At 39.6% G+C, this 24,335-nt stretch overlaps 2 protein-coding genes across 7 annotated transcripts in view; one reads left to right on the forward strand and one right to left on the reverse strand.

Annotated features, from left to right (window-relative positions):
* Positions 1-12,494, forward strand: LOC121929818 (transmembrane protein 14C-like). The gene is made up of 5 exons (XM_042465738.1): positions 1-143; positions 6,479-6,555; positions 8,450-8,551; positions 10,634-10,721; positions 10,819-12,494. Exons 2-5 carry the CDS (start codon positions 6,480-6,482, stop codon positions 10,874-10,876), a joined length of 324 nt encoding a protein of 107 aa, XP_042321672.1. The 5' UTR covers positions 1-143; position 6,479; the 3' UTR covers positions 10,877-12,494.
* Positions 12,495-15,146: 2,652 nt separating this feature from the next.
* Positions 15,147-24,335, reverse strand: part of MAK (male germ cell associated kinase) — a 39,925-nt gene continuing 30,736 nt past the window's right edge. For 4 of the 6 annotated variants that reach the window (XM_042464875.1, XM_042464876.1, XM_042464878.1 and 1 more), the window contains 2 exons: positions 22,308-22,433; positions 15,147-17,264 (listed from right to left, as the gene is read on the reverse strand). In XM_042464875.1, coding sequence (XP_042320809.1) covers positions 17,101-17,264; positions 22,308-22,433 — 290 coding nt within the window. In that variant the 3' untranslated portion in view covers positions 15,147-17,100. Of the gene's footprint in view, positions 17,265-18,533; positions 18,976-20,416; positions 20,508-22,307; positions 22,434-24,335 lie in introns of those variants that run through there. The other 2 variants (XM_042464877.1, XM_042464879.1) reach the window with 2 other exon arrangements.

Consider the following 24,335-nt stretch of genomic DNA (forward strand, 5'->3'; position numbering starts at 1 on the left):
CTGGCTCCTCCCGGGTCGCGTGCATGCGCTCTCCTCCGCGACCTGCTGCGGGAGGGATCGACCCGATCGACTTTGGGAAGCTGGGAGGATCCCTGGCACTGTTGGGAGTTCTGGAACTTTTGCATCTGGGACCTTGGCAGAAGGTCAGTCTGGAGCAAGAGGGAAGGATTCTTCTTTACACTTTGCCCAGAGTGGGATCCTCTGCAGCAGGGAAGGAACTGAAATTAAATTTTCCTTAAGGGGATTTTGGACTTCAACTCCCAGAATCCCAGTCCATTGGCCAATATGGCTGAGACTTCTGGGAGCTGAAGTCCAAAATCTCTTCAAGGGCACAGTTTGGGGACCAGTGCATGTAGGAGAGATCTTTGTTTTATGGCCTATAATGCAACATGTATAATCAAACTTTATGAAACATTATCATCATTAGATCCCATTCTTTTCACACAGACCCTCCTCTCCCTCCCTCCGATGGCTATGACCAAGTAAATTCTCACCCAGTACCTGCAGTGTGGATAACATAAAGGTCAAATAAAGGCAATGGTCGGGTGGGGAAACATGGGGCTATTGGAGTGAAAAAGTTACAAGCTGAAAAGGGGTATGACAAAGTCAGAGAAATTGTTACTAAGGTATTCCACATGATCCGTCTGGAGAGAGATCTTGTAGCCCCTTTGAGGCCCACGGAAAGAAGTTGGCAGCAGGAGCTTCCTAGACTTAACAGTCTGCTTCCTCAGATGCATTTGGAGGAATGGTATGAATTCTGAATGCACCTGAGGAAGTAGACTGAAGCCTAGGAAAGCTCCTGCTGACAACCTCTTTCTTTCAGTGAGTCTCAAAGAGGCTACAAGATCTCCCTACATATTGGCTCCTGCTGTTGGTCTTGGACACCTTACTACTCCCTGGTAATTTTTAAGGGTTCTTCTTAAAAATCACCTAAATGCGTCCTTTTAAAAATAATAAATCCTAAATAAATAAATCCTGAATAAAACCTGCTACAAGATCTCTCTCCAGACTGATTCTACAGACTAACATGGTGCTCTCTTTGAATTCCTTAGGAATAGTAGACTACATTAACTGGAACAAGGCCCAGGAGGAGTAACAAGCACCTGCTGCCATGCTTCTTGGTGCAAATTTGGCATTGCTTGGGAAAACCTGTTAACACGGCAGCTCTTGGTTGGGGGATTCTGGGAGATGGAGTTCAAAAAAGAAGGCAGCCAGAAGTCCTAACTCTGCAAAGGAGGAGGAGGAGGCTCTGCAAAAGGGAGGAAAATCTAGAAAGAAAGAAAAAATGAAGGATATGACCAAAGAAAAGCTCAAAATGCTCATTGCAATATCAATGCAGGCTTCTTAGGTCCAAAACACGCTGCAGGAATGATTCAGTTTGAGACCACTTGAACTGCCCTGGCTCAGTGCTAGGGAATCCTGGGAACTGTAGTTTTGAGAGACAACAAGCCTGGGGCCACAATTCCCAGAATTCCCTAGCACTGAGCCAGGGCAGTTCAAGCGGTCTCAAACTGGATTTCCACAGTGTGTTTTGGACCTTAACCAAGACATTTTGGAGTTCCTCCTGGACTGAAGGTGGGAAATGGAGGGCATGTCCAGGAAACGGAGGCTGTGTTTGGCAGTGGCCACCTTTCCGAAAGGAATTCTCCAAGATATGAAATGTGGATTGAGGAATCAAAGCCAATCTCTTGAGAGGAACAAGAGTGGTTCTTTCTGGAGGAGCATTGGGGCCTGCATTCTGGGGTTAGTTCTGATTATAGTACACCCATTGAATTAGAGTGGGTTATAGAAGTGTAGACTCATTGCCTGACTGGGTCTTCTAGCTGAGGTGGGCTTTGGTTTGGAGTCCCTGCCCGGCCCATGGAACTGTGGGTCTCTAATGGAACAATACAGACTTGAGTGGTTTGTACTACAGCCCAAGGCCTTGGGAACTCTCCAGAGAACCCTCCAGCAAAGCCGAGAGGAGTTGCAGTCCAACAAGGTCTGGAGGGCCACAGGTTACTGATCCCTCTTGTGGAAGCCGAAGAGGATCCTGTTGTGTTTTAAGTGTTGGTTTAGGACTGGAGACCAGGGTTTGAATCCCCACTCAGCAGTGGAAGCCCATTGGGAGGCCATGGGCAAGTCATAATCTCTCAGCTCCAGAAAATCCAAGGGGTCATCATTATAAGTTGGAAACGATTTGAAGGCACACAGCAACAACAACGGCTTAGAACTTCAGTACATCTTGTAATTCAAGGGTTGAATTGCCTTGGAAAAGGTGTGCCAGGAATTCTGGCCTCCCATGTGCTTGTTTGTGTGAAGGGGGTTCTGCTTTAGGAAGACATATCTCAGACAAGAGGGCCTCCTGGGGATCACCTCTCACAGGTTAGTTTGACCTGCTTCCACTTCCACAGTGAATCACTTTGGCTTTGTCAGGGACATCCTCCTTTTCCAGGAGGAATCTCAAAATGTCTTCCATCTTGAGGATGGTGAAGAAGCATGTATTTACATTTCTAGGAGTTGTTAGAGCTTGTATGTGGTCCTGTCCTCCATTTGGCAGTGCCTTGCCCTCCTTCGCGGTTAAGGCATCTGGTCACCCTGGACTTTGTACATTTTGAACCTGGGGGCAGTACACCTGCAACCATTCTAGAATGAAAACTATCAAACTGGTCAAGACAGAAAGTTGGTAGCTAGCTAGCCTTCCTCCCAGAAGAACCAGCCTGCTCTTCCCCTTTGTTGCCCTCTTGTGTCTTTCCACTAGTCTGAAATTGAAGGTAAACTATGGCCCCATTCACACTACGAAAATAATCTGGGTTGAATCCTTGTTGTTCACACACATCCTGAATGCACTCAAAGCTGATAAAAAAACCCACTTAACCTGGGATATTCAATACCAGGCTTTTTTCCCCAAGTGTTTCCGAAAGATCCGCAGCAGCAGCAGCATGAATAAGCTTCCGAATCGATTCAGATTGCTCTGTATCATTGCTTCTCCTTGAAAAGAAGGGAGGCAGCTCCATTTTAACTTGAAACAATGGCATGCGTGAATAATGCAGGGGTTACAATGACTCAAAGAGATTTGCGAACCCAAAACAAAATGGGAAGAGCAAACCTAAAATGCATCAGCATGATGACTTGCATCTCAGGACAAAAAAATGAGCGTGAATGCCCCCCAGTTTTCACAAAACAGGGATACTTTTATTGGCCAACCCAAACACACGAAATACGTTTCAGGCTTTCAAAGCTCCACTAAAGCGCCACTAAAACTTACCCATCTCTCTCTGTAAATGAGCCAGCTGAACAGAAAAGCAAACAAGTCTGACTTAAAATATATACAGAGTAGCCATGTTGGCCATACAGCAAAGTACAATAATATTACAAATCTACATAACTGCAATACCCTTATTGGCCAACCAAAATGCACAAAATACATGATGTACATTTTCAAAGTCCACTGGATTCTTCATCAGGCACAGCTGTTAAAAATTAATACAGGAGAAAGGGAAAAAATGACACTGTTGACAATAGGCCTACAGTTTGTCAGGATGTGGTTATAGTTGTTCTCAGTTAAGATGGGAGCAAGGGATATCCCTACAGGCAGGGGCCATTCCTCCTTGCCCATGCAGGCTACGAGAAACAAAGAGTTGTAAACCCAGAAATGAAATAGCAGCAAATCTTGACAAAATGTAGGCCTATGACTCCAATATTGCCATTTTTTCTTTCTTTCTCCTGTTTGATTTTGAACATTTGCCTAATGAAGAATCCAGTAGAGCTTTGAAAATTTGCATCATATATTTTATGTATTTTGGTTGGCCAATAAGGGTATTGCTCTTATGTGGATTTTGGATGTTATTGCACTTTGCTATATGGCCAGCATTGCTATTCCTGGATATGTTTTAAACCAGATTTGTTTGTTTTTCTGTTCAGCCAGCTCATTCACAGCTTGAGATGGGTAGGTTTCTGTTTGCATGACCTTTATTGTCTCATCAACTCTGCTCATGAATTCCTTCTGTGTGTACCTTGTCATTTCTCCAAGAATGCCAAGCAAGTCCTTTATTTTATATATTTAATGTATTTGTATTATTTAATGTAAAAGATTCAGGACTATCCCTAGGGTAAGTAAGAGTGAAGAAGCTACCTTATGCAGTAGATTTTGTATGCCATAAAAGGGCAGCAAATAGTTAATAATTAAATTTCTCATTATTGGATTTTCACTGCCAGGGAAAGGACCTTGTGTGGTTTTTGGTGTCATGTGTCAAAAGTAAATTGTTTGGTCTTTTGTACTATATATACAGCTTGACTTTGATGGATTGGAAATGTCTACTGTTTCTCCTGAGGGGGCAAAATGTTCTGGTGTGGCCATGAAAAAATCCCACACCACCTTTAAGAATTAACAAAACCTGAGAGCCAGAATGGTATGGTGATGTCAGTAGGATTCCATAAGACCAGGGTTCAAATACCTGCTCAGCCATGAAAACCCATGCAATTAGTTGTTATTTGCTGTCAAGTTGATTTCAGCTTATGGCAATCCTAGGGTAGGGTCACCAGACGTTGGAGTCAACTTGAAGCATGTAATAATAATATAATATAGTACAGATTGCAATTAAACAATGTTAAAGACAATGATAACTTTTAAAAAAATGAAGATGTGGTGCTGGAGAAGAGTGCTGAGGATACTGTGGACAGCCAAGAAGACAAATGGGTTCTAGAACAGATCAAGTTAGAAATCTCCCAAAAAGCCAGGATGACTAAATTGAGGCTGTTGTACTTTGGCCAGAACATGAGAAGGCACAATTAATTAGAAAAGGCAATAACGTTGGGAAAGGTAGAAGACAGTAGAAAGAGAGGAAGATCACATGCCAGATGGTTAGACTCAATCAGAGGCCAAAGGCCTGAGCATTCAGGACCTGAGCAGAGTAGCAGTGGAGAGGAGGGTGGAGATGTCTCATCCATAGGCTCGCCATGAGTCGAGGTTGACTTGAGGGCAGTTTACAAGAACAAAGCACTATATACACAGTAACACCCAAAGAAACTTCAGTGAACATGCAATTAGGGTCTACTTGCAGTGATGGGACCAGGTGAGCATAAACTCTGGACAAAGATTTGTCCCTTGTGCTTACAAAGCTAAGTATTTTAATCAGTGGTAAAAGAAGTAGGGCCTCTTGATGTTGGTCAGCCACATTGAGAAGTGTCACCTTGAGAAATATTACCAAGGGCATCCACATTCCCACAATTCAGGCCTAACACTTTGGGCGTAGTACCACAATGGTCCTTGTTGGCACAGTTGGGTAAACCTCCTCTGGAGGAACTGGAAATTGATATTGTGGTTGGGAACTGACTGTGTCATGGGAAGAAGTGGGAAACAAAACAGTACCTTGACCCTATCGTGAGAAATGCAATAAGGAAAGTACAATGGATTATATTTCTTGATAGTTCTTTAATGTGCAGATTAAGTCTGAGGATAAAAATGTTTTTTTGTTTTGTCCATCCAGTACATTGTATATATCTATTGCCCATAACACTCTTCACTTCCATTTCTGTTTCTTCTCTGCAACATCACCTTCTCAAAATCCTAAACAAGACATTCACTTAAATAAGGACATATCATTGGCAGTGGCATCACTAGGTGGGTGCAGGGAGTTCAGCACCGCACAGAAAAGATGATACCCTTGTAGGGTCCTCCTGCTGCAATGAAGGGTCAAACGCTGCACCTCTTGGCATTGTCACCAGCCTGGCATTAAAGCCACAAGGGGCGAGCAACGTGTGGTGGGATCGGACTCTGCCCCTCCCTCTGCCTCCTTCCCCCACTTGGCAACCCCCCCCCCTGCACTGGCTGTCACCAAGCCTGGTGACACCAGTGATCATTGGTCAAGACCAGGCAACACTGGAAGCAAACATGTCCCTAGCTAGCAAAGAGGTGAAAGCAATTTATTTTATATGCTTTTCTCCCATCAAAGGAAAGGAAAATCAGAAGCAAAGAGCAATAACATTTCTTCAAAATTTGTGTCCACAGCAAGAGGGAAGGTTCCTATCCTCTAACTATGGATAAGTCTAACTTGAACTGAGTGGCCCTCTTTAGGTTGTTGGACTGCAGCTCCCAGCAGCCCCCATAGCCAGCATAGCCAGTGGTGAGGAATGCTAGGAGTTGCATACATGTTTTACATACATGTGTCTCACATCATCTCATGTCATGTGAATACCTGACACAATGGAATGTGCAAATTCACATGACTGTGTTTGAGAGACTGGGAACCCTCTGTCTTTGGTGTCTCTTTGTAACACCAAGTGATGACTTGAATGAAGGTTTGAGTTCCTGAGTAATAAACATTTGGGTGTCAGCAGGGCAAATCCATAATGGCTGTATACAGAGGTCAAACACTTTCAGAGACAGTCCTCATCTTGTAATAACATGTCTTTCTTTTGTTGGCTTCCAAGAACTATATGTATTCTAAGATGTGGTACAGTATTTGCATAATGCTGTATGTTCGTATTTATATTCCAGGATGAGTGTGGACTGGCTTGGCTATGGATATGCAGCACTGGTTGCTTCAGGTGGAATAGTTGGGTATGCAAAAGCAGGTATTGTATTGTGAAATGCTCAAACCCCCCCCCCCCCCCCTTTTGACTTTCTTGTTCATGAAGCACCCTAGGAATATTTATTTGCAACTTGTAGCCTTTTCTGGTAGAATAATAATTTCTGCAGTGTACTGTGGATGCTCAAGTAGAGATGACAGGACTCAGTCATGTTTTGCAGAGGGGGAACTTTATACCTAGAAATAAATCTGGTCTTCTGGAGTTTCCCAGAAAGCCATTCTAGCATTCCACCATATGATAGCATTGCTTGGTCATTTCCTAGCGTTTGTATCTTTCTCTCCTTCCCAAAGGGCCAAATAGATCTCCTAAAGTTTACTTACTGGCAATGAGAACATTAAACTGTGCTGGATTTGTTTTTGTTTTTGTTTTTGTTTTTGTTTTTTTTTGTCTCTCGTTCTTTTATCTTTGCCCCTATACAGCCCTTCTTTGGGAACTTCTCTAAAATCCCATTTAGACCTTGGGTTGAGATTCCTTTATTGGTTCAACACATTCCTTGGTGATCTGTATGTACAATGATATAATGTTACATCTAAGATTAGAAACATGCAGCCCTCCAAATGTGGTTTGACTGTAACTCCCAGCAATCCTCAGCATTTATTGCTGGGTAGGGCTGATGGGAGTTGTAGTTCAACATCATCTGGAGGGCTACAAAAAATTCTACCCAGGTTTAATGGGACAGTTTTCCTTGGGACAATCAACAGACACCAAAGGGATGTTTATCAACAAAATAGCAGTGTAACCAATTTAGAATATTAAAAAAAAGTTTTTCTTAATTTAGCAACAAATGTAGGAGAAAGACAAAAATGCATGCTCTGCTTGTGACGTTCCTATGAGCACACTATGGGAACAAGCAGGATAAGCCATTGGCTTGATCTAGCACAGCTCTTCTTATGACATTTAATTAAAAGAGCTCCAAAAAATGGAAGGCTGCAGACAGTGTTGGAGGTTGCTTATTGAATATAATATGGTTTGTAGAAAGTCATTCATCACAAGCATAGCTATGTTTATTATTTTTACAGAATATTCCCTTAGCTGCATCCTCCCCCTCCTCTTTCTCCAAGAAAAAGGCTAGATAATGGAACTCTTTCACCAGGGAATCTGTTTGGGCCAGTTCTTTCTTTCTTCCAGACAAGTTATTATATTTCCACTCTATAGCAGGCTTTAGGAGAGAACAAGAAGACCGGTTAGTCATTGTTGCTAATGCATTTACCTTGAGAAGTCTGGTACGTATTAATAATCCAAGTGGATGTGCTATTTTTATATTCATGTAGAGTTTCAGTTTTAACAATCATGCTGTTTTGTAAGCTACCTGGAAAGCTTTGCTGTAACACATGCTGGGGTAGAAAATTAATAAAAATGCAATTATAGCCCTCTGCACAGATTTGTCCCCCCACCTTAACTAGCCTTGCAACACAGTATACTGTACACATGTGAAAGCACAGAAGCATAGTACAGAAAGTACAGAAGAAAAACTTGTAGTGCCTTAGTGGTTAAGAGGCCAATTCTGACAATCGTAAGGTCAGAAGGTTGACAGCTTGAGGCCCAAGTGCCATATGATGTGAACTCATCACTAGTCCCAGCTTCTGCCAACCTAGCAGTTTGAAAACATGCAAATAGTAGATAAATAGGTACCACTTCGATGGGAAGGTAACAGCATTCTATGCAGTCATACTGGCCACATGATCACAGTGTTGTCTTTGATAATGCTGGTTCTTCAGCTTAGTAACAGGGATGAGCACCCACCCACCCCACAGTTTGTTACAACTAGACATTCATATCAAGGGGAAACCTGTACTTTTCTTTACAGAAGCATTACTGTCATTGCTGTTAACTAGAGTGACACTTCATCTTCTGACAAGTGCAATCGTGTCTATTGTAGGTAGTGTTCCTTCCCTAGCTGCTGGTCTCCTGTTTGGTGGTTTAGCAGGAGTGGGTGCTTATCAACAGTCTCAAGATCCCAAGAATGTTTGGCTGTCTCTGAGTAAGTACCTTTCTCATATTTGATATACACACATTTTCTGTATTATTATTTTTTTAAATTACTATTGCTATTGGCTGGAATTTAGTATTGCAAATAATACATTTGTAATCTAAAGTTACAGAGCTGTAATTGCTCTGTATTCAGTAAGACCATGTAGTCTTACTTTAAGACTACATAAATGCTGCTTCAGTCTGCCTTAAGAGCCAGCAACTAGATCAGGTGAAGGAAGTCTGATCAGAAGCAGGACTCATATTGCAGGTCCTTGTTGCAGCCCCACACACTGGCAGGAGAGGGATGGAAACATCCTCCTCTGTGTGCTCTGACTGGAAGCTAAATGGACTTCCTTTGCCAGATCTGGCTAGTGGGTTGAGAGAGTTGGACCAGGAGACATACGTAGGGCCAAAACAGATCAGATGTAAGCACCTGCTTCAGAGGTAGTGTGGGGCATGGCGTTCAGTCAGCGCATGCCCCAATGCTACCAGGAAGCTGTACAGCTGATCACATGCGCAGCGGCTTCATGACATTTCAGCAGCATGGTGTTTACATGCACCGTGCTGCAGAAATGGGGAAAAGCTGCCACCATAGTGGAAAAGGTGGCTTTCCCCCCGCCCCAAATAGGAGCAGACTTTTTCTGCTCCTATTTGGGGCAGAAGCTGGCCAGATTGAGGCCGTAGCGTGTGGTTGCTGCAGCCCTCATCCAGTTCTCTCAGGGGCAGCATTGCACACACACACACACCCTTTTTGGGGCCATCTGTTTTGCCTCTTAGTTACACATAAAAATACATAACTATGCATATGTAACAAAGTAGTTGGTGTAAAATATTGGTTATTATCATTATTATTATTATTATTATTATTATTATTATTATATTGTTTGTCTTGCTTTTTGGAAAACAAATTAAAACAAATATAGACTAATATACTGTACATACAAAGGTATCAATAAAGCTCATAGAAATTATTTTAAAAATACAGTTGAACAATCCATGGAATTAAAACTATTTTAAATCCATTATATAAGAATCAAAATAGTGCATCTTTAAAAAGTTTGTTGCAATCACCCTATTCTCCCTAGGGAGTGAGTTTCAAATCCTGGGAGTAGCCACCAAGAAGGCCCCCTCTTGGGTTCCCACCAAATGTTTCTAAGGTGGGCATCCCCAAGAGATCTAAGCACTCAGGCAAGTTCATATTGGAAGGCACAGTTCTTCACATAGCCTATAACCCTCCCAAAGTTGCATAGGTTTTTACAGATCATAAATAACTCTGAATGGTGTCTGGAAATGGACTGGCAGCAAGTAGAGGTGTTGCAACAAGGAACTTGTATGCATGATTCTTTCTCCCGCTTCTCTTTACTTTTGTAAGGCATTGTTTTAATTTCATAAGAAACCTTGAGTCCCAGTTTTATTCAACTTCTTCAATCCTGTTGGAACTATGGTATTTTTGGAGTCCGTGTTTGCTTATATTTGTAAACTAAGTTGTAAATTTAAATCACAGGAATGGCAACATTTTAAGATTCATATTTAAGCATTTCAGATCCTTGGCCTTAAAGCCAGATTTATAGTCTGAAGACCCACAATATGGTCACCTTGCAAAAAACTAATCAGCACTGAATCTGGCTAGTAACTGGGTGGGCCCACAGATATTGTTAATCCCAGCTAGAGTAGAATCAGTGGAATTCAACCAAGTGTCTATTTACTAAGTTCCCATTGATTCAGTAAGTCTCCTCTCATTGGGAAAATCAGATTTAGACTTATGCTTGCTGTTTTGGGCTCCACTGAGTAAACATAGAATATAAATATGGTGGGCCCTTGGCATATGCTGGGGCTCCAGGATCCCCCTTGGACACCACGATCTCTGGATGTTCAAGTCTCATTAAATGCAATGGCATAGTAAAATGGTGTCTTATATAAAATGATAAAATCAAGATTTTCTTTTTGGAATTTATATTTTTTAAAGTATTTTAAAATCATAGATGGTTGAATTCATGGATAATCAGATGGCTGACTACATAAAACCTCCACCCACACAAAGCATCAGGATTTCAAAAGGTACAATGAAGCAATTGTGTTTTTTCCTCTTTAGTTGCATCTGGAACTTTGACTGGCATGATGGGAATGAGATTCTATAACTCCAGAAAATTCATGCCTGCAGGATTAATTGCTGGTGCCAGGTACAGGTTCAACTCTTCTTCTCTTTAATTTAGTGTATTTGGACTGAAATCCTTAATGATATTTACTGAAATCTTGATTTCCATTGTATTTCAACAGTTTACTAATGGTGGGGAAACTGGGACTACAGATGATGGAGAAACCCCTTCAGCCATAATTGTACAGTGGATAAGAAGCAGATGAGTTTCCTGGAGAGACAGCTTTCTGAATGCCTACTTGAAATAAGAAGACAACCAAAATTCTCAATTCTTTTCAAAGGGTACAGCACAGGAATGGGCATAGTTTGGTAGGAGTACAAATTAGTTCAAACGGGGTGAGAGGATCTTTTTTGCTGAGACTGTATACAGCCTGGACTCTTTCCACCCTGGCATGCCATGTGGAAGAATATTTAAACTACAAAACATGTTTCAGACCAGAAAATTATCTTTATTGGCTGTTGTTGCTGGTTGCACAAAGGCCAGATCTACAGCATTGCAGCTTTCATGGTTTACTTTTTACACTTCCCCCCAAAGCTGTGAGCATTTTAAAATGATGTATGGGAAAAACTGCTGGTGGTAACCAATATTGCAGATATCCATCATGTGGTATGCTTGCTTAACTCATACCTTACTTTTCTGTCCCCACATCTGAATGCTGTAAATGTACTCAACTAGAAATTTCTATCTGCCCTTAAGTAGACCTACAATCAAGAGAAAGCATTTAAGACTATAGCCTACAAAGCAGTGTTTTTGTCTCTAAAATCAGGTTAAAGTTTGCTAATTTTCATTGAACAGACTTTAAACAATTACTTGTTTGCTAATAAAAATATGGAGTGCCCCCAAAAAACCACTTCTGGGGTTGGAGGAAGACATATTTTTGTGTGGAAAGTGTGTGTCTTTAAGTAAATTTGATATTCTTTGGTCAATAGTACCTAAAAGTATTGATTAGATTTCTGCCAAGGTCCTTCAGGTATAGTATTGCACTGGTCTAGAGTTCTGTGGATGTAGAAAGAGACATATTAATGGAGACTTCACTTTTACAGAACTTGTGCCTTATTATAATTATTATTGCTGTCCAGGATTGAGTACCAACTTAGTGGGGATACAGGCGAGACGCCGCCCCTTTCCCTAGCGGATCATTGCTGCGTCAACCGCACATCATGGCAACAATGTGTCTGGAAAAAGGAGTTGCGTTTCTCTGCTGCCACCGAGGCACCATTAGCGCCCTTGAGCGGTGCGGTGACGTCCCTTATGCACTGCACTGTTTGGACATGGCACATGAGGCATGTCATCAGCGTACACACCATGAACGTGCATGTGCCAAAATGGCACCCATATGGTCAGCACGCTCCGCTCTCTTGAGCCCTAAAATCGGCCCCAGGCCGGCGCATAGCACCAGTCTGTACCAGGCCTTATTCATATTTAGAGTAGGCCAACTGAAAGCAACAGAGAGTAATCCTCCTGATGAAACTAGGTCTGTGGAATTCAGTGGCCATACCCTAAGTCTGAATCTAATCTATTGCTCAATTTTTTTCAAAATAGCTTGTCTAGTATTGAGGTCTGCCTTCTCCATGCATTTTAGCCCTTTATCTTTTTATCTAAACACTAATAATAATAATAATAATTTATTTATATTCCACCTTTTCACAGGGGAATCAAGGCAGATTACAACAATTATGACAATAAAACCTAAGTGTATACATTTTCCCCATGTTTTTAGAAATGATTTGTCCAACTAAAGTTAAACTGTTTAAAGGCTGGGTTCCAATGGGAAATAAACATATTGAATGCTGTGGATATAGTATATCTTGATTTCAGTAAGGCCTTTGACAAGGTTTCCCATGATATTCTTGCAAACAAGCTTGTAAAATGTGGGCTAGACAAAGTAACTGGATCTGTAATGGGTTGACCGGCCGAACCCAAAGGATGCTCAACAATGGCTCTTTTTCCTCCTGGAGGGAAGTGACCAGTGGGGTCCCACAGGGCTCTGTCCTGGGCCCAGTGTTATTCAACATCTTTATCAATGACCTGGATGACAGAATTGGGAGCACACTTATCAAATTTGCAGATGACACCAAATTAGGAGGAATAGTTAATACTCCAGAGGACAGGACCAACATTCAAAATGATCTGAATAGACTAGAAAGCTGGGCCAAAGCTAATAAAATGAAATTCAACACAGAGAAATGTAAAGTACTGCGCACTTAGGGCAGAAAAATGAAATGCACAGATATAGGATGGGAGATACATTGCTGAATGAAAGTACATGTGAAAGAGATCTAGGAGTCCAAGTAGACCATAAGTTGAACATGAGTCAACAGTGTGATGCTGCAGCTAAAAAGGCCAATGCAATTCTAGGCTGCATCAATAAAAGTATAGTGTCTAGATCAAGAGAAGTAATAGTGCCACTGTATTCTGCTCTGGTCAGGCCCCATCTGGAATATTGTGTCCAGTTCTGGGCACCACAATTCAAAAAGGACATTGAGAAACTGGAGCGTGTCCAGAAGAGGGCGACTAAAATGGTGAAAGGTCTGGAAACCTTGTCCTATGAGGAACGACTCAGGGAGCTGGGGATGTTTAGTCTGGAGAAAAGAAGGTTAAGAGGTGATATGATAGCCCTATTTAAATATTTGAAAGGATGTCACATTGAGGAGGGAGCAAGCATGTTTTCTGCTGCTCCAGAGAACAGGACCCGGAACAATGGATGCAAGCTCCAGGAAAAGAGATTCCACCTCAACATTAGGAAGAACTTCCTGACAGTAATGGCTGTTCGACAGTGGAACAAACTCTCCCGGAGTGTAGTGGAGTCTCCTTCCTTGGAGGTCTTTAAGCAGAGGCTAGATGGCCATCTGTTGGGGATGCTTTGATTTGGATTTCCTGCATGGCAGGGGGTTGGACTGGATGGCCCTTGTGGTCTCTTCCAACTCTATGATTCTATGATATGTTTGTTGTTGTTAACTGCCCTTGTGTATTCCCATTTAAATCAAAAGAATTCAGAATTCAGTGGGCTCACCAATGTTCAAATGTCTGTGAATGCTCTGCACTTTGCAGATCCTGTTCCCTTCATTTAAAGTAAAAATGGCAAAGCAATGCGCCTTCACCGGCATTAAGTGAGGATGCAACACTGCATTGAGGCCAATATCTTAGATAGCAACACAAGAGGAAAATAGGTTTTATAACTACCTGGAAAGACTTTATTGCAGATCCAGATGACTTCATGGAAATACATACTGGAGAAGCAGACAGTTATGACAACTGTTATTGTTAACTGCCCTCAAGTCAACTTTGACTCATGGAGACCCTGTGAATGAGTCATCTCCAAGACCCCCTTGTCCTCCACCTCAGGTTCTGCAGGCCCTGGCCCATGTCCTCCCTGATGAAGTCTAATCATCTGGCATTTGGTCTTCATCTCTTTCTGCTGCCTTCCACCTTTCCTAGTGTCATTGCCTTTTCTAATTATTAATTTCCCTTCATACTTGTGGCCAAAGTATAGCAGCCTCCATTTAGTCAACCTGGTTTCCAGAGATTGTTCAAGCCTGACCTGTTCTAGAATCCATTTGTTTGTCTTCTTAGCCATCATGGTATCTATCTTCAGCACTCTTCTCCAGCACATCTCAAATGAGTTGATTTTCTTTCTTTTTTCAGTGTCCAGCTTTAACATGTGTACATGGTGATGGCAAAAACAATGGCTTGGACTATCTTCACGTTAATGCTCAGAGTTATGTCTTTTTACATTTTATGATTTTGTCCATTTCTTTCATAACTGTCCTTCCAATTCTAGTCTTCTTATTTCTTGACTGCAGTCACCAGTCAATGCTCCCATCATCAAGGGTGAATTCTTGTAGATCTTCCTTGGTCACTATTTTTGTTTTTTTAATGTTCAACAGTAAGCCTACCTTGGTACTTTCCTCCTTGACCTTCTTCATCAAAAGGCCCAGGTCTTTGTTGGTTTCTGCTAGTAGTATTGTGTTGTCTGCATATCTTAGTTTGTTAATGTTCCTTCCTTCAATCTTCATTGTTATGACAGTTATGACAATTACAGCTATGCTGTTTCAGAATCTCGTCACAACCAACATGGTTAATTTTGGGGAAATGGTGGAATCACCCTTCTAAGCAAGGAATTACATATTTCAAAGGGCACAGAACTGCCAAAGCAACAGGCCAGTGATATCTGTCCACTTTCTTTCTTCTTAATGTCTAAAGGCATTAGAGTGCAACTTTCTGCATATTTGATAATCATGGGCGGAAAAACCACAAGAGAATGACATTAAGGTACAGGCTACAGAATTAGGCACAGAAGAACCTATGTGGAACTGCCAATATTGGTGGCAACCCCATATTCTTTGTAAAGTGTAGCTCTAACCTAAAACTGGGCCCATAATGAAGTGCCAGGAAATATTACAGTACTATATATAGTTTTTCTAATGGAAGACTACTATAAATCCTGTATTCCTGAGAAGTTAACTTTATTATAAAACAAATGATTTTCAACTGAAAACTGGCCCAGTCACAGAGGCAAAGGTTTTGCTTTATGCTTACACATGAAACCTCAAAGTGGAAACCTTTGAGACAGCATTTCAGTGACATATTTAATTCAGTTTAAAGAGACTGAAGCACATTAGTCTGATAATCCAAGCAACTCTGTATAGGAATTAACATTCTTCACATAACAGCATTTTAAAAAAACTGCTCAAAACATTGCTTGGCCTTTTAACTACTAAGTTTTCAGTATATGTAGAGTTGAAATATCAGCAAAACCTATTAAAATAATGAAAATATATTTGAGCACATCTTAACTTCAATCCTATTTCAAGTCTTGAATCAACATACTCTACAGCAGAAATGTATTTTAAAAATAAAAATACTTGTTAATCTAAAAATACATTAAACAATTTACAACTGTTAACAACTGTACAATACATGCTGCTTTAAAAACTAGCTTGCCAGGTTTAACAGAACATGTTGAATATAAAAACATTGTATTTAGAGCAGGAGGTGGGGGAACCTCTGGCTTTCCAGAGGATGTTGGATCCCATCTCCCATCACTACTGATGATGGGACTAATGGGAGTTAAGAGTCCAACAGTGAAAGGATCCCCAGTCTAGTTCAGAGTGATAGAACAAGGATTTATGTTGTCTAGTAGGTTATGAAATAGATTAAAACACTGAAAAGGTAGGGGGCCACTGTGTAATTTATGGCATCAAAAACAGAATAGGGAAAAAAAGGCTGATCTCTGTGCTACACTATAATCTGTATTGCAACTTAGTAGTACAAGAATGAGGTTTTAAGAATAAAAACTGGCAACTGTTACCAGGTTTAAGCAATTCCTTCTACAACTGGTAGTCATTTCTGTAGTTCAGCTTTTGGTTACCAAGAAAAGGCACTACATTTAAGTATGCGTGATTAAATTATTAAATAAAATACACATAGTGGCTTAGACCTCCTGCAAATGATTTGTGTAAGAACAGCAAAATCCTGTTTCATAAAAGGAAGGGAGACAATTGTGGGAAATGGTGGGGTGGATATAAAAGCTGTAGCCTGAAGACTCTATGTTGTAGGATCATACCTACAAAGTGATCACAAGAAAAGTGGCTCCTTCCATGTGTCAAACTTCTAGATTTCATGATTACACATTTCCTGTGCATTTAAGTGCCAAGCTGGTAAACTAAAGCACATGAGGTTCTGTAGCTCAGAATTCAAAAGATGAATCTTTTTACTACTAGTTCTGTAAATGGTACAGTCAGACTCAGAAACATGTTGTGTGCAAACAAGAAGGGAAATAGTATGTATGTTTTAAAACCTTCACACAAACTTTCATAGGACATACAATGCTTGCAAAAATTTTAAGGAGATCCATCACATCTATAAATTATTATATTAGTGGGTTTATCAACTACTTATGGGTTCAGTCACTGGACATTTTGAAGCTAGCTAAAAAAATACAATAGTATCATTTTGTATCATTTTTAAAATGTCTTGAAAGCACATCTGTTTAAGAGTTATTCCTTACTTCACCTTTTATCCATCTATTGCACTCCAATATAATGTAGCTGTAACTGTCAATTGGCTAATTTATCTAATGAATTTTTATAAGAAAATATCAAAGTGATCCAATAAAACTTACCATCCTCCTAGTAGGAGCTCCAATACCCATTGGCTTTGGCAAGATCCTTTACAAAATACGTTTTAATGTAAACAAAACCAAAACTCTAACTCTTAGAGACTCTGTTTTGAAGAAAACCATCTAAGGAAAATGCATTTATTTCCCCTCGACGTAATAAAATACAAGCTCTCAGTTCTTTCCAGAATTGATATTCTATTAGTAGAAATGTGTTTTAAAGTGTCTTAGAGTGAAGGAGATATAAATAGTCACTGTAAGCATATGTGGTCTGAAAAAGCACTTCTATCGATGCCCTCCGTACTTGGCTGCCCAGTCAGTTCTTCCATGCACTGGTTGTACTGCCTGTGGACGTGTTAAAATGTTCATGCCTTTTGTGGCTGGGTTGTAAGTGGGTCCGTGTAACTGAGCACGGGCAGCTTTTGTTTTCCAAGCATATTCTGCATATTCTGAAGAAAAAACAAAATCAATGCAAGCCAGAATCCAGTGACTAAACACTAATTCTCTAGCATTAAACAGACTTCTCTTACAAGATCTTCCTATGTTTATGGTACATACACAATAGTGAATAAGCCTATTTGCATAAAGGATATATTTCTACTCAGTGTAATAAGATTTAGCATGTTTTAGGAAATGGGAGGATGTGGGGGAATGAAAGAAGTATATTTATTTCTAGTATATTTATTTCTAACATTTGCATAGTAAAGGCACTTTTTTTTTTTGCAAATCCACAAACTAAGTATTTGTGTCAAAAGCTAACCATTATATACAGTAGTAGTAAAACAGAGTCCATATAGACAACCAACTCTCCCCAGGATGTGACTTTTTATCACAGGATTGCTCGTAGGTGTCAAGTGGTACGAATGTGTCTGGAGCTTCTCATCTGTTATCCATCAGAGTAGGCATTGGGGTGAATATAAATGTTATATAAAGGACACCTGTGCTTATCCAGACAGTTTCTATAAATGCCAGAGAACTACTACATGCATGGTTACTGTCACAGTCAAAGACTTCACCAGGTAGTCTCCTTTGTCACTGAGTTTCAGTGGTGGTATGCCATGTGACTGTAAGGATACTGTCTGACATATCCAAGTCCAACTGGATGTTTAAAGTCAGCTGCAAGGCTCTTTAGAATACAGTCACAGATATTCAGACTTATTGGGGCCTAAATCTAGTCCCAACTAGAATAGGCCAACTGAATCAATGGGAATTTAATAAGTAAGTATATAAGTGGCTCTGATTCACTGGCTTGCTGTAGTTTAAACTAAAAATTGGATTTAGGCCTATGAATTTCCAGCATCAAATCACAAGTTTGGGGGAAAAATTATCTCCAACATCATCACCATATACTGAAAAGTAGTAATGACGTCTCTATTTCAAATTATTCAAATCTACTTACTGTTGTTATACAAAACCATCAAAACATTTCAGAACCTACCAAACATTTGCATAAAAATATGAAGCATGTAACTAAATATAACTAAAATAAATACTATTAACATATGTTAAATACTGTTTCAAGTCACTCTTATTGTACTACCCATCTTACTATATTTCATTATAGTGAACTAGGGTCATCCAACTAACTTGAATGATTAAATGGTAGAAGCTTCACGGCAGTTTAAAAGAAGCATTTCCCCCATACAGCTGAACGATGGAATTTATTACTACAATGCATAATGATAGCCAACAATTTGAACAGGCTCAAAAGGGGGAGTAGACAAGTTAATGAAAGATAAGGCTATCAATGAAAGTGTAGTCATGACATACTGCCACAGCAGAGGCAGTATGACTCTAAATACAAGCTGCTGACGAGAATGAGTGAAAGGGTGCTATGGTATTCATGTTCTGCTCCTGGGCTACCCACAGGCACCTGGTTGGCCACTGTGGGAAAGGAATGCTGAACTAGACAGGTTGCTGATCCAATCTGACAGGCCCTTTTATGTTGTGATGGAACAACAACAAACTTAATGGCTATCAAAACAAGCAAAAGATTAATACAAATGTGAACTGTTTATTTTCTAACCTTAAATCATTCTTTCAATATGTATAAAGAGCACTTCCCGAAATAATTTTAATGACTATTTTCTTGGCTGTGACTACTGCTTTCCTCAGTGTGATTATTATTCTTTTTTTCTCAGCTCCTCCAAGATGTTTGTTCTAAAATGATAATACACTGTGAAGTTTTATCTGCATGGGTGTAAAGAGCCTTAACAGCATAATTTTTATATAATAGGCATTATATACTCAGGCATAAACTGCAGTTACTTCAAGGTGGTTTATTCCTAGTTAAGTGTGTACAAGTTTGTAGCTTACAACAGTCTTATTTATTTAAAAACGTATAGCATTGTTCATATTAATTGGCATGCTGTTAGCTTTGGCAGAGTGTGGGGTGGGGAAGAGTCCCAGACTATTATTTCACATCAAGTGGGAGAGGTGGGGGTGAAAAGGCTCCTAACCACAGAGCAAATTGGAGTATGTCTAGATTTCCCTAATCAGAAGCCTCTTCTACACTACAGAAACCCAAGACTATTCCCACTTGCACTTTTGAGAACTATTAACTTAATGTCATAATATATTTGTTAGTCTCTAAGATGGCCTATAACTCTGTTGTTGTTTTCTGTACGAGGAAAAGATTTCAGGGTGAAAAAAGATAAGTAAGTTATGGCCCAAAAGAACAAATTAAATTGTGATTTGTATTCATAACATGTTACATTGCAAGGCAAATGCACACAATTACAACTATCCAGGAGGTAATCCACATTACACAGCCACCATCTGTACAAGTAATTTTATAAAACAAAAAAATGGCTTCTACACTGCATGCAGTTTTTAACTCAAGAGAGAAGAGTAAATGCTCGTTGCATCTTACTGCTTCTCCTCGTCACATCATCTCATTAATACTAAACAAAAGGTCTAGTTTGGCTTTGTAATTTTATGGTACCTTTGGAAGATCTGACAGGCAGAATAAATGAAGAAATGGTGGAAAGAAGATGAAGGTTTTTTTTAAAAAAAGTTCTCAGATTGTGATACAGAAAAGTACAAGAACATGCTTGCATACACACAAGGGAAAAAGCTGGAACACTACAGAAAAGTTGAAATTTCACAAAGAAAAATATAAAATAGTTAAGTCAGAAGTTTTGTGCAATTAATGGCTGCATGGCAGACAGAAATTTAAATTGGGTAAAGCTTTTTCCGACTATGGAGATACACTATGAGGAAAGCTGTTGAACTGGTTGAATTTCTGCTAATCTATCAGCAAAATGTACAAAATCTGTTAGAAAAAAGTTTAATTGACAAATCCAATTATGAATAATGGAATATCTTTGGGAACTGAAAATTGTGGACACCTGCACATAAATGGGGACTAATCTGTTATGTTGGAGTAATGGACAGGTAATTGGATATGGTGTTGGTCAATTAAAACTTCTGTGGATTCCAAGCAACAAAACAAAATCAGTGTATTTGAGAAAAAAATCCTTGAACATTCCTCTCCTCAAATTTGTAATTACAACCATATCTTTTTTTCCTTAACGCAAAAATCAAGGAGAATAAGGAAATTGGGCCTTTTCACCCAATATGGCTGCCCTAGGTTTCCTACCTCAAGACTGCTCTGCCCACACCCTGGATCCGCTCTCTCTCTAAAAAGCCACTTCCACATCCCTTATATCCAGGTGGAGACAACGAACCACCTGCAACAGCGAGTCAGTAATACATACACAATTTCTAACACAACTATCATCTTCCTAAACTTGAGGGTTTCAGTTAAGTATTGCCAGTTTAATCCTTTCTGAAATGTAAGTTTCAGTCAAAATAATTTTTTAAAAAACCCCACTTATATGCAGGTAATTGTGAAAGTTATAACATTAAAAGTGTGTTTAGTATCACAATAAGAGTGTCATTATGATGAAGATGAAGAGTAGCTAAGAGATTAAGGTAGTGAAAAGTGAAGTAAGAAGTTGCCAACTATTCATTCTTCCTCTGGGGAATGCAATTTGATCAGTAAATGTATCATCATATTTGATCATTCAGAGGAGCAGGATATAAAGAAATTTTGTAGTTGTTGTTGTTGTTGTTATTATTATTATGATGATTATTTTGTGAAAAATCCATCTCTTCCTGAATATATATTTGAAGTGGGCAGCTATGGCAGGTATGGAACCCAACATCTGGCCTCACAGTGGGACACACCAATTATTTGAGGAAGTCCTGGAGGACTTTAAGGAAAAAAGTGACAGGGGGACACATGAGGCCCATGGTCCACACATTCCCACTCCTGCTCTACCCAGTAAACTAATCTAGTCTACTGCTTTTATGCTTTCAATTATGAAAAGACAAAAGTTATGGTACTTGTCTTTTATGCTTTAAATACTATCTTCAGTCAACAGTAATATGGCAAAATCATCAGTTATATACTGCTGATCATTTAAGTTATACATTAATAAATAAAAAGACAAACATGCCAAAAGTATAACTGTTATTAACAAAATGTAATACACTGCACAAAAACAAAAGTTAAGAGAGTATAGTCCTGCAGTCCTGGAATTTATTATTAAAATAAATGATTTTCCTTTTTAAACAAAGATTAAAGATATAATTTTGTTACTTCTTGGACAGTGAGATAAATGACTTTTTTTATTAATGCTAGATGGAATCAAAAATGAAGACCAAGCTCCATTGCATTTTTAGGACGCTAAACCTAGCTGCTAGTCCCAAATGAATAAAACTATTCAATTCATAGGGATTACATAAACTTTGGACCACCAAGTTCCAACTGATTCAGTGGATTACTCTAGTTAGGACTAACAAGTACAGTCACTCCTCCTAACTTGCAGATCTGAGATCAGTGCCCTTGAATATCCGTGGAAGGGTGACCTCTGCTATTTCCAATGGCGTGTGTGCCTGGGGGCATGCCCCATTCAACCTATGCGGCTTGAATATGCACGAGCCTCTGTTTTCGTGGGGTGTGTGTGCCCGGAATGGATCCCCCGTGAAAACAGAGGGCCAATGGGAGATTTTTTGTTGCTATGTGCCTTCAAGTCATTTCCAGTTCACAGTGACCTTAAAGCGAACTTATTATGGGGTTGTTGTTTTTGGCAAGCTTCTTCAGAGGGGTTTTGCCATTGCTATCCTCTGAGGCTGAGACTGTGTCTTGCCCAAGGTCACCCAGTGGGTTTCCATGGCCAAGAAGGGATTCAGATCCTGGTCTCCAGAGTCTTAATCCAGTTATATGAACATTAAGTAAGACAGCAATTTTACCATGGAAGCTTAATTAAGCTTTACAGTTTTATTGCTATTGTTATGGGAAATGAGGTTGCCAATAAAGAACCCATCTGATGTGAATTTAAGAAACAACACATAGTAAACTCATCTTTGTTTACATCAGGTGAGCATCTGGCCTAAATTCATCAAGGAAACATAAGAGATAAAGAAATAATATAGATGTGAATTTCCTTCACTGTACTATATGTGAGGCTGTAAAATAAGCTTACCTGTGGCTGAAGGAGGAAGAGATGTTAGTTGTATCCTTTGACCAGCTGAACCAACTTCTTTTTTGTGAAAAGAAGGGATATATCCCGCAGGGCCACTGTAAGCAGCACCTACAAAGCCAGGATTTCCTGTTGACAAGGACAAAATTGGTTTCAGGGGAGGTTTTACACAGCCAGCCATTTTATTACCAATATCTGAATGGTCTTTTTAAAATACTATGAGTGAAGCAGAGACATCCTAAGATATATCCACTGCTCAGAATTTCAGAGCTGTTGGCTTATGTTTCCCTGGCACACAAAACTGTGTACCATGGAACTGTTTTCTATGCTCAGGAATTTCTATGTAATATTGAGAAGGAGCGTTAAGTCTTATGCCTCCAGCACAGCATTTACCAGTGTAGCAAGTGGGAGTGGAAGATGAGGAAAATCACGCCCCCTCATGGAACTGACAGCTGTAATCCCAAGATTGAAGTGAGGGTTTATCACACCTGGGTGTTTTTGGGGGAGGGGGGGTTTAAGTGGTTCAGTCACGCAAAAGAACAGAGGTGTGATAAGAAATGTTTCCAAAGTGGTACGTTCCTGTTTCCTTTCATAATGCAATTGCCACAAGACAGGAAGCTGGTGTGATAATGTCCTACAATAACAAAACTTAGAATACATTCAAGCCTTTTATTCAAGTCTCTAATTATGTCTAACCAGTTCATTTTAAAGTGCTACACAAACAAAAAATCCAACCCGTCATGCAGCTCATACTGACAAGAAAAGGCACTAAGTGAAGATTCAAGAGACAACATTTCCAGAGGAGGAATCTCCTCTCTCCATATGGAACTTTTTGCCCACCTAAACTTTCTGACAATTCTAGTTATGACATCATCCCTGTACTTATTAAAACCAGTGTTAGAAACATGTAAAATATAGCTCTGTTTTCAAAGGCAGCCTTTTAAAAGTCCAACACTAGCACTATCTTTTAGGTAACAGTATCTTGACCAAGCAGTGCACAAATACTGGGGAAGATTTATGAATGCAGCTGATCATTTTCAGTCTTTACCTCATGTGTCCTTTTTGGATCAGTGATGAATGTATATGTACCAGAGAAACTGATTTACCAGTATATTCACAGAATGATCACCTAGGTTTTGTATAAAACTAATCAATTTGTGTTCAAAGGCCACTGGTAGCTGCAGGCTATATAACCCCAGTCCTAATGTAAGCCTATATGCAGATAATTAAATAACACCACAAACAAATACAAATACACATTTAATGAAACATACAATCAGTATGATTTACATTTTATCTCTTACTTCTTCCCTTGGTACCAGTCTGAAAAACCAAAATGTATATATGCCGCAATGATTTTTTTTACAATAACACTGAATGTATACAGATTTACATTCTTATATTTATTTTATCAGGCATATTTGGAGCAAAATGAACAGGAGAGTAATATAATCTGATGGTATATCCTATAAATAAATACTGAGGGGGGGGGAACAGCAGTCTACCCCCTTTAACCAGCTTTATGAAACTTCTTTTAAAAAGTCACTCAAATGGTACAAGCACACCTACAATATCCATCATATCATGCCCTAATGAACTCCTTTGAATTCGTATACAGCAGAGAGAACAAAAAAAGCAGGTGATTTTCTGTAATACATGTGGAAGAGTATCCCACCGAAGACAGGTCGTTCCCCTTACTGAATTCTAGATAAAAACACAAAATAGAAACAGTGTGTCAGTGTAAGTAAAAGAAATAGTTAAATAAGAATAAAAAAGAAAATGAAAAAATGAAATAAAATCTAAAAATACAAATTTCATGGGAGGAAACCATGAATTCCTTACCTGAGTACTGTTATTCCATGGTCACAGATGGCCTCCAAGTAGGACCTTCTGACTTTGTGCGACAGAGTCAGGAGAAATATGGCTGTAGTTCTTCTCATCCTAAATTATGCAGTATTCTTCTGACACAAGAAAAACTTCACTAGCCATTTGAAGTGGGACATGAAACAATTCAGCTGTTTAAAAAGGTGA

This window comes from Sceloporus undulatus, chromosome 4 (assembly GCF_019175285.1).
Source record: "Sceloporus undulatus isolate JIND9_A2432 ecotype Alabama chromosome 4, SceUnd_v1.1, whole genome shotgun sequence".
Lineage (NCBI taxonomy): Eukaryota > Metazoa > Chordata > Lepidosauria > Squamata > Phrynosomatidae > Sceloporus > Sceloporus undulatus.

Excerpts from the sequence above, each read along its gene's own strand:
- LOC121929818 (XM_042465738.1), top strand. The coding sequence starts at position 6,480 with ATGAGTGTGGACTGGCTTGGCTATGGATATGCAGCACTGGTTGCTTCA. Across the intron at positions 8,552-10,633 it reads GAATGTTTGGCTGTCTCTGA|TTGCATCTGGAACTTTGACT; the intron begins GTAAGTACCTTT and ends TTTCCTCTTTAG. Across the intron at positions 10,722-10,818 it reads GGATTAATTGCTGGTGCCAG|TTTACTAATGGTGGGGAAAC; the intron begins GTACAGGTTCAA and ends GTATTTCAACAG.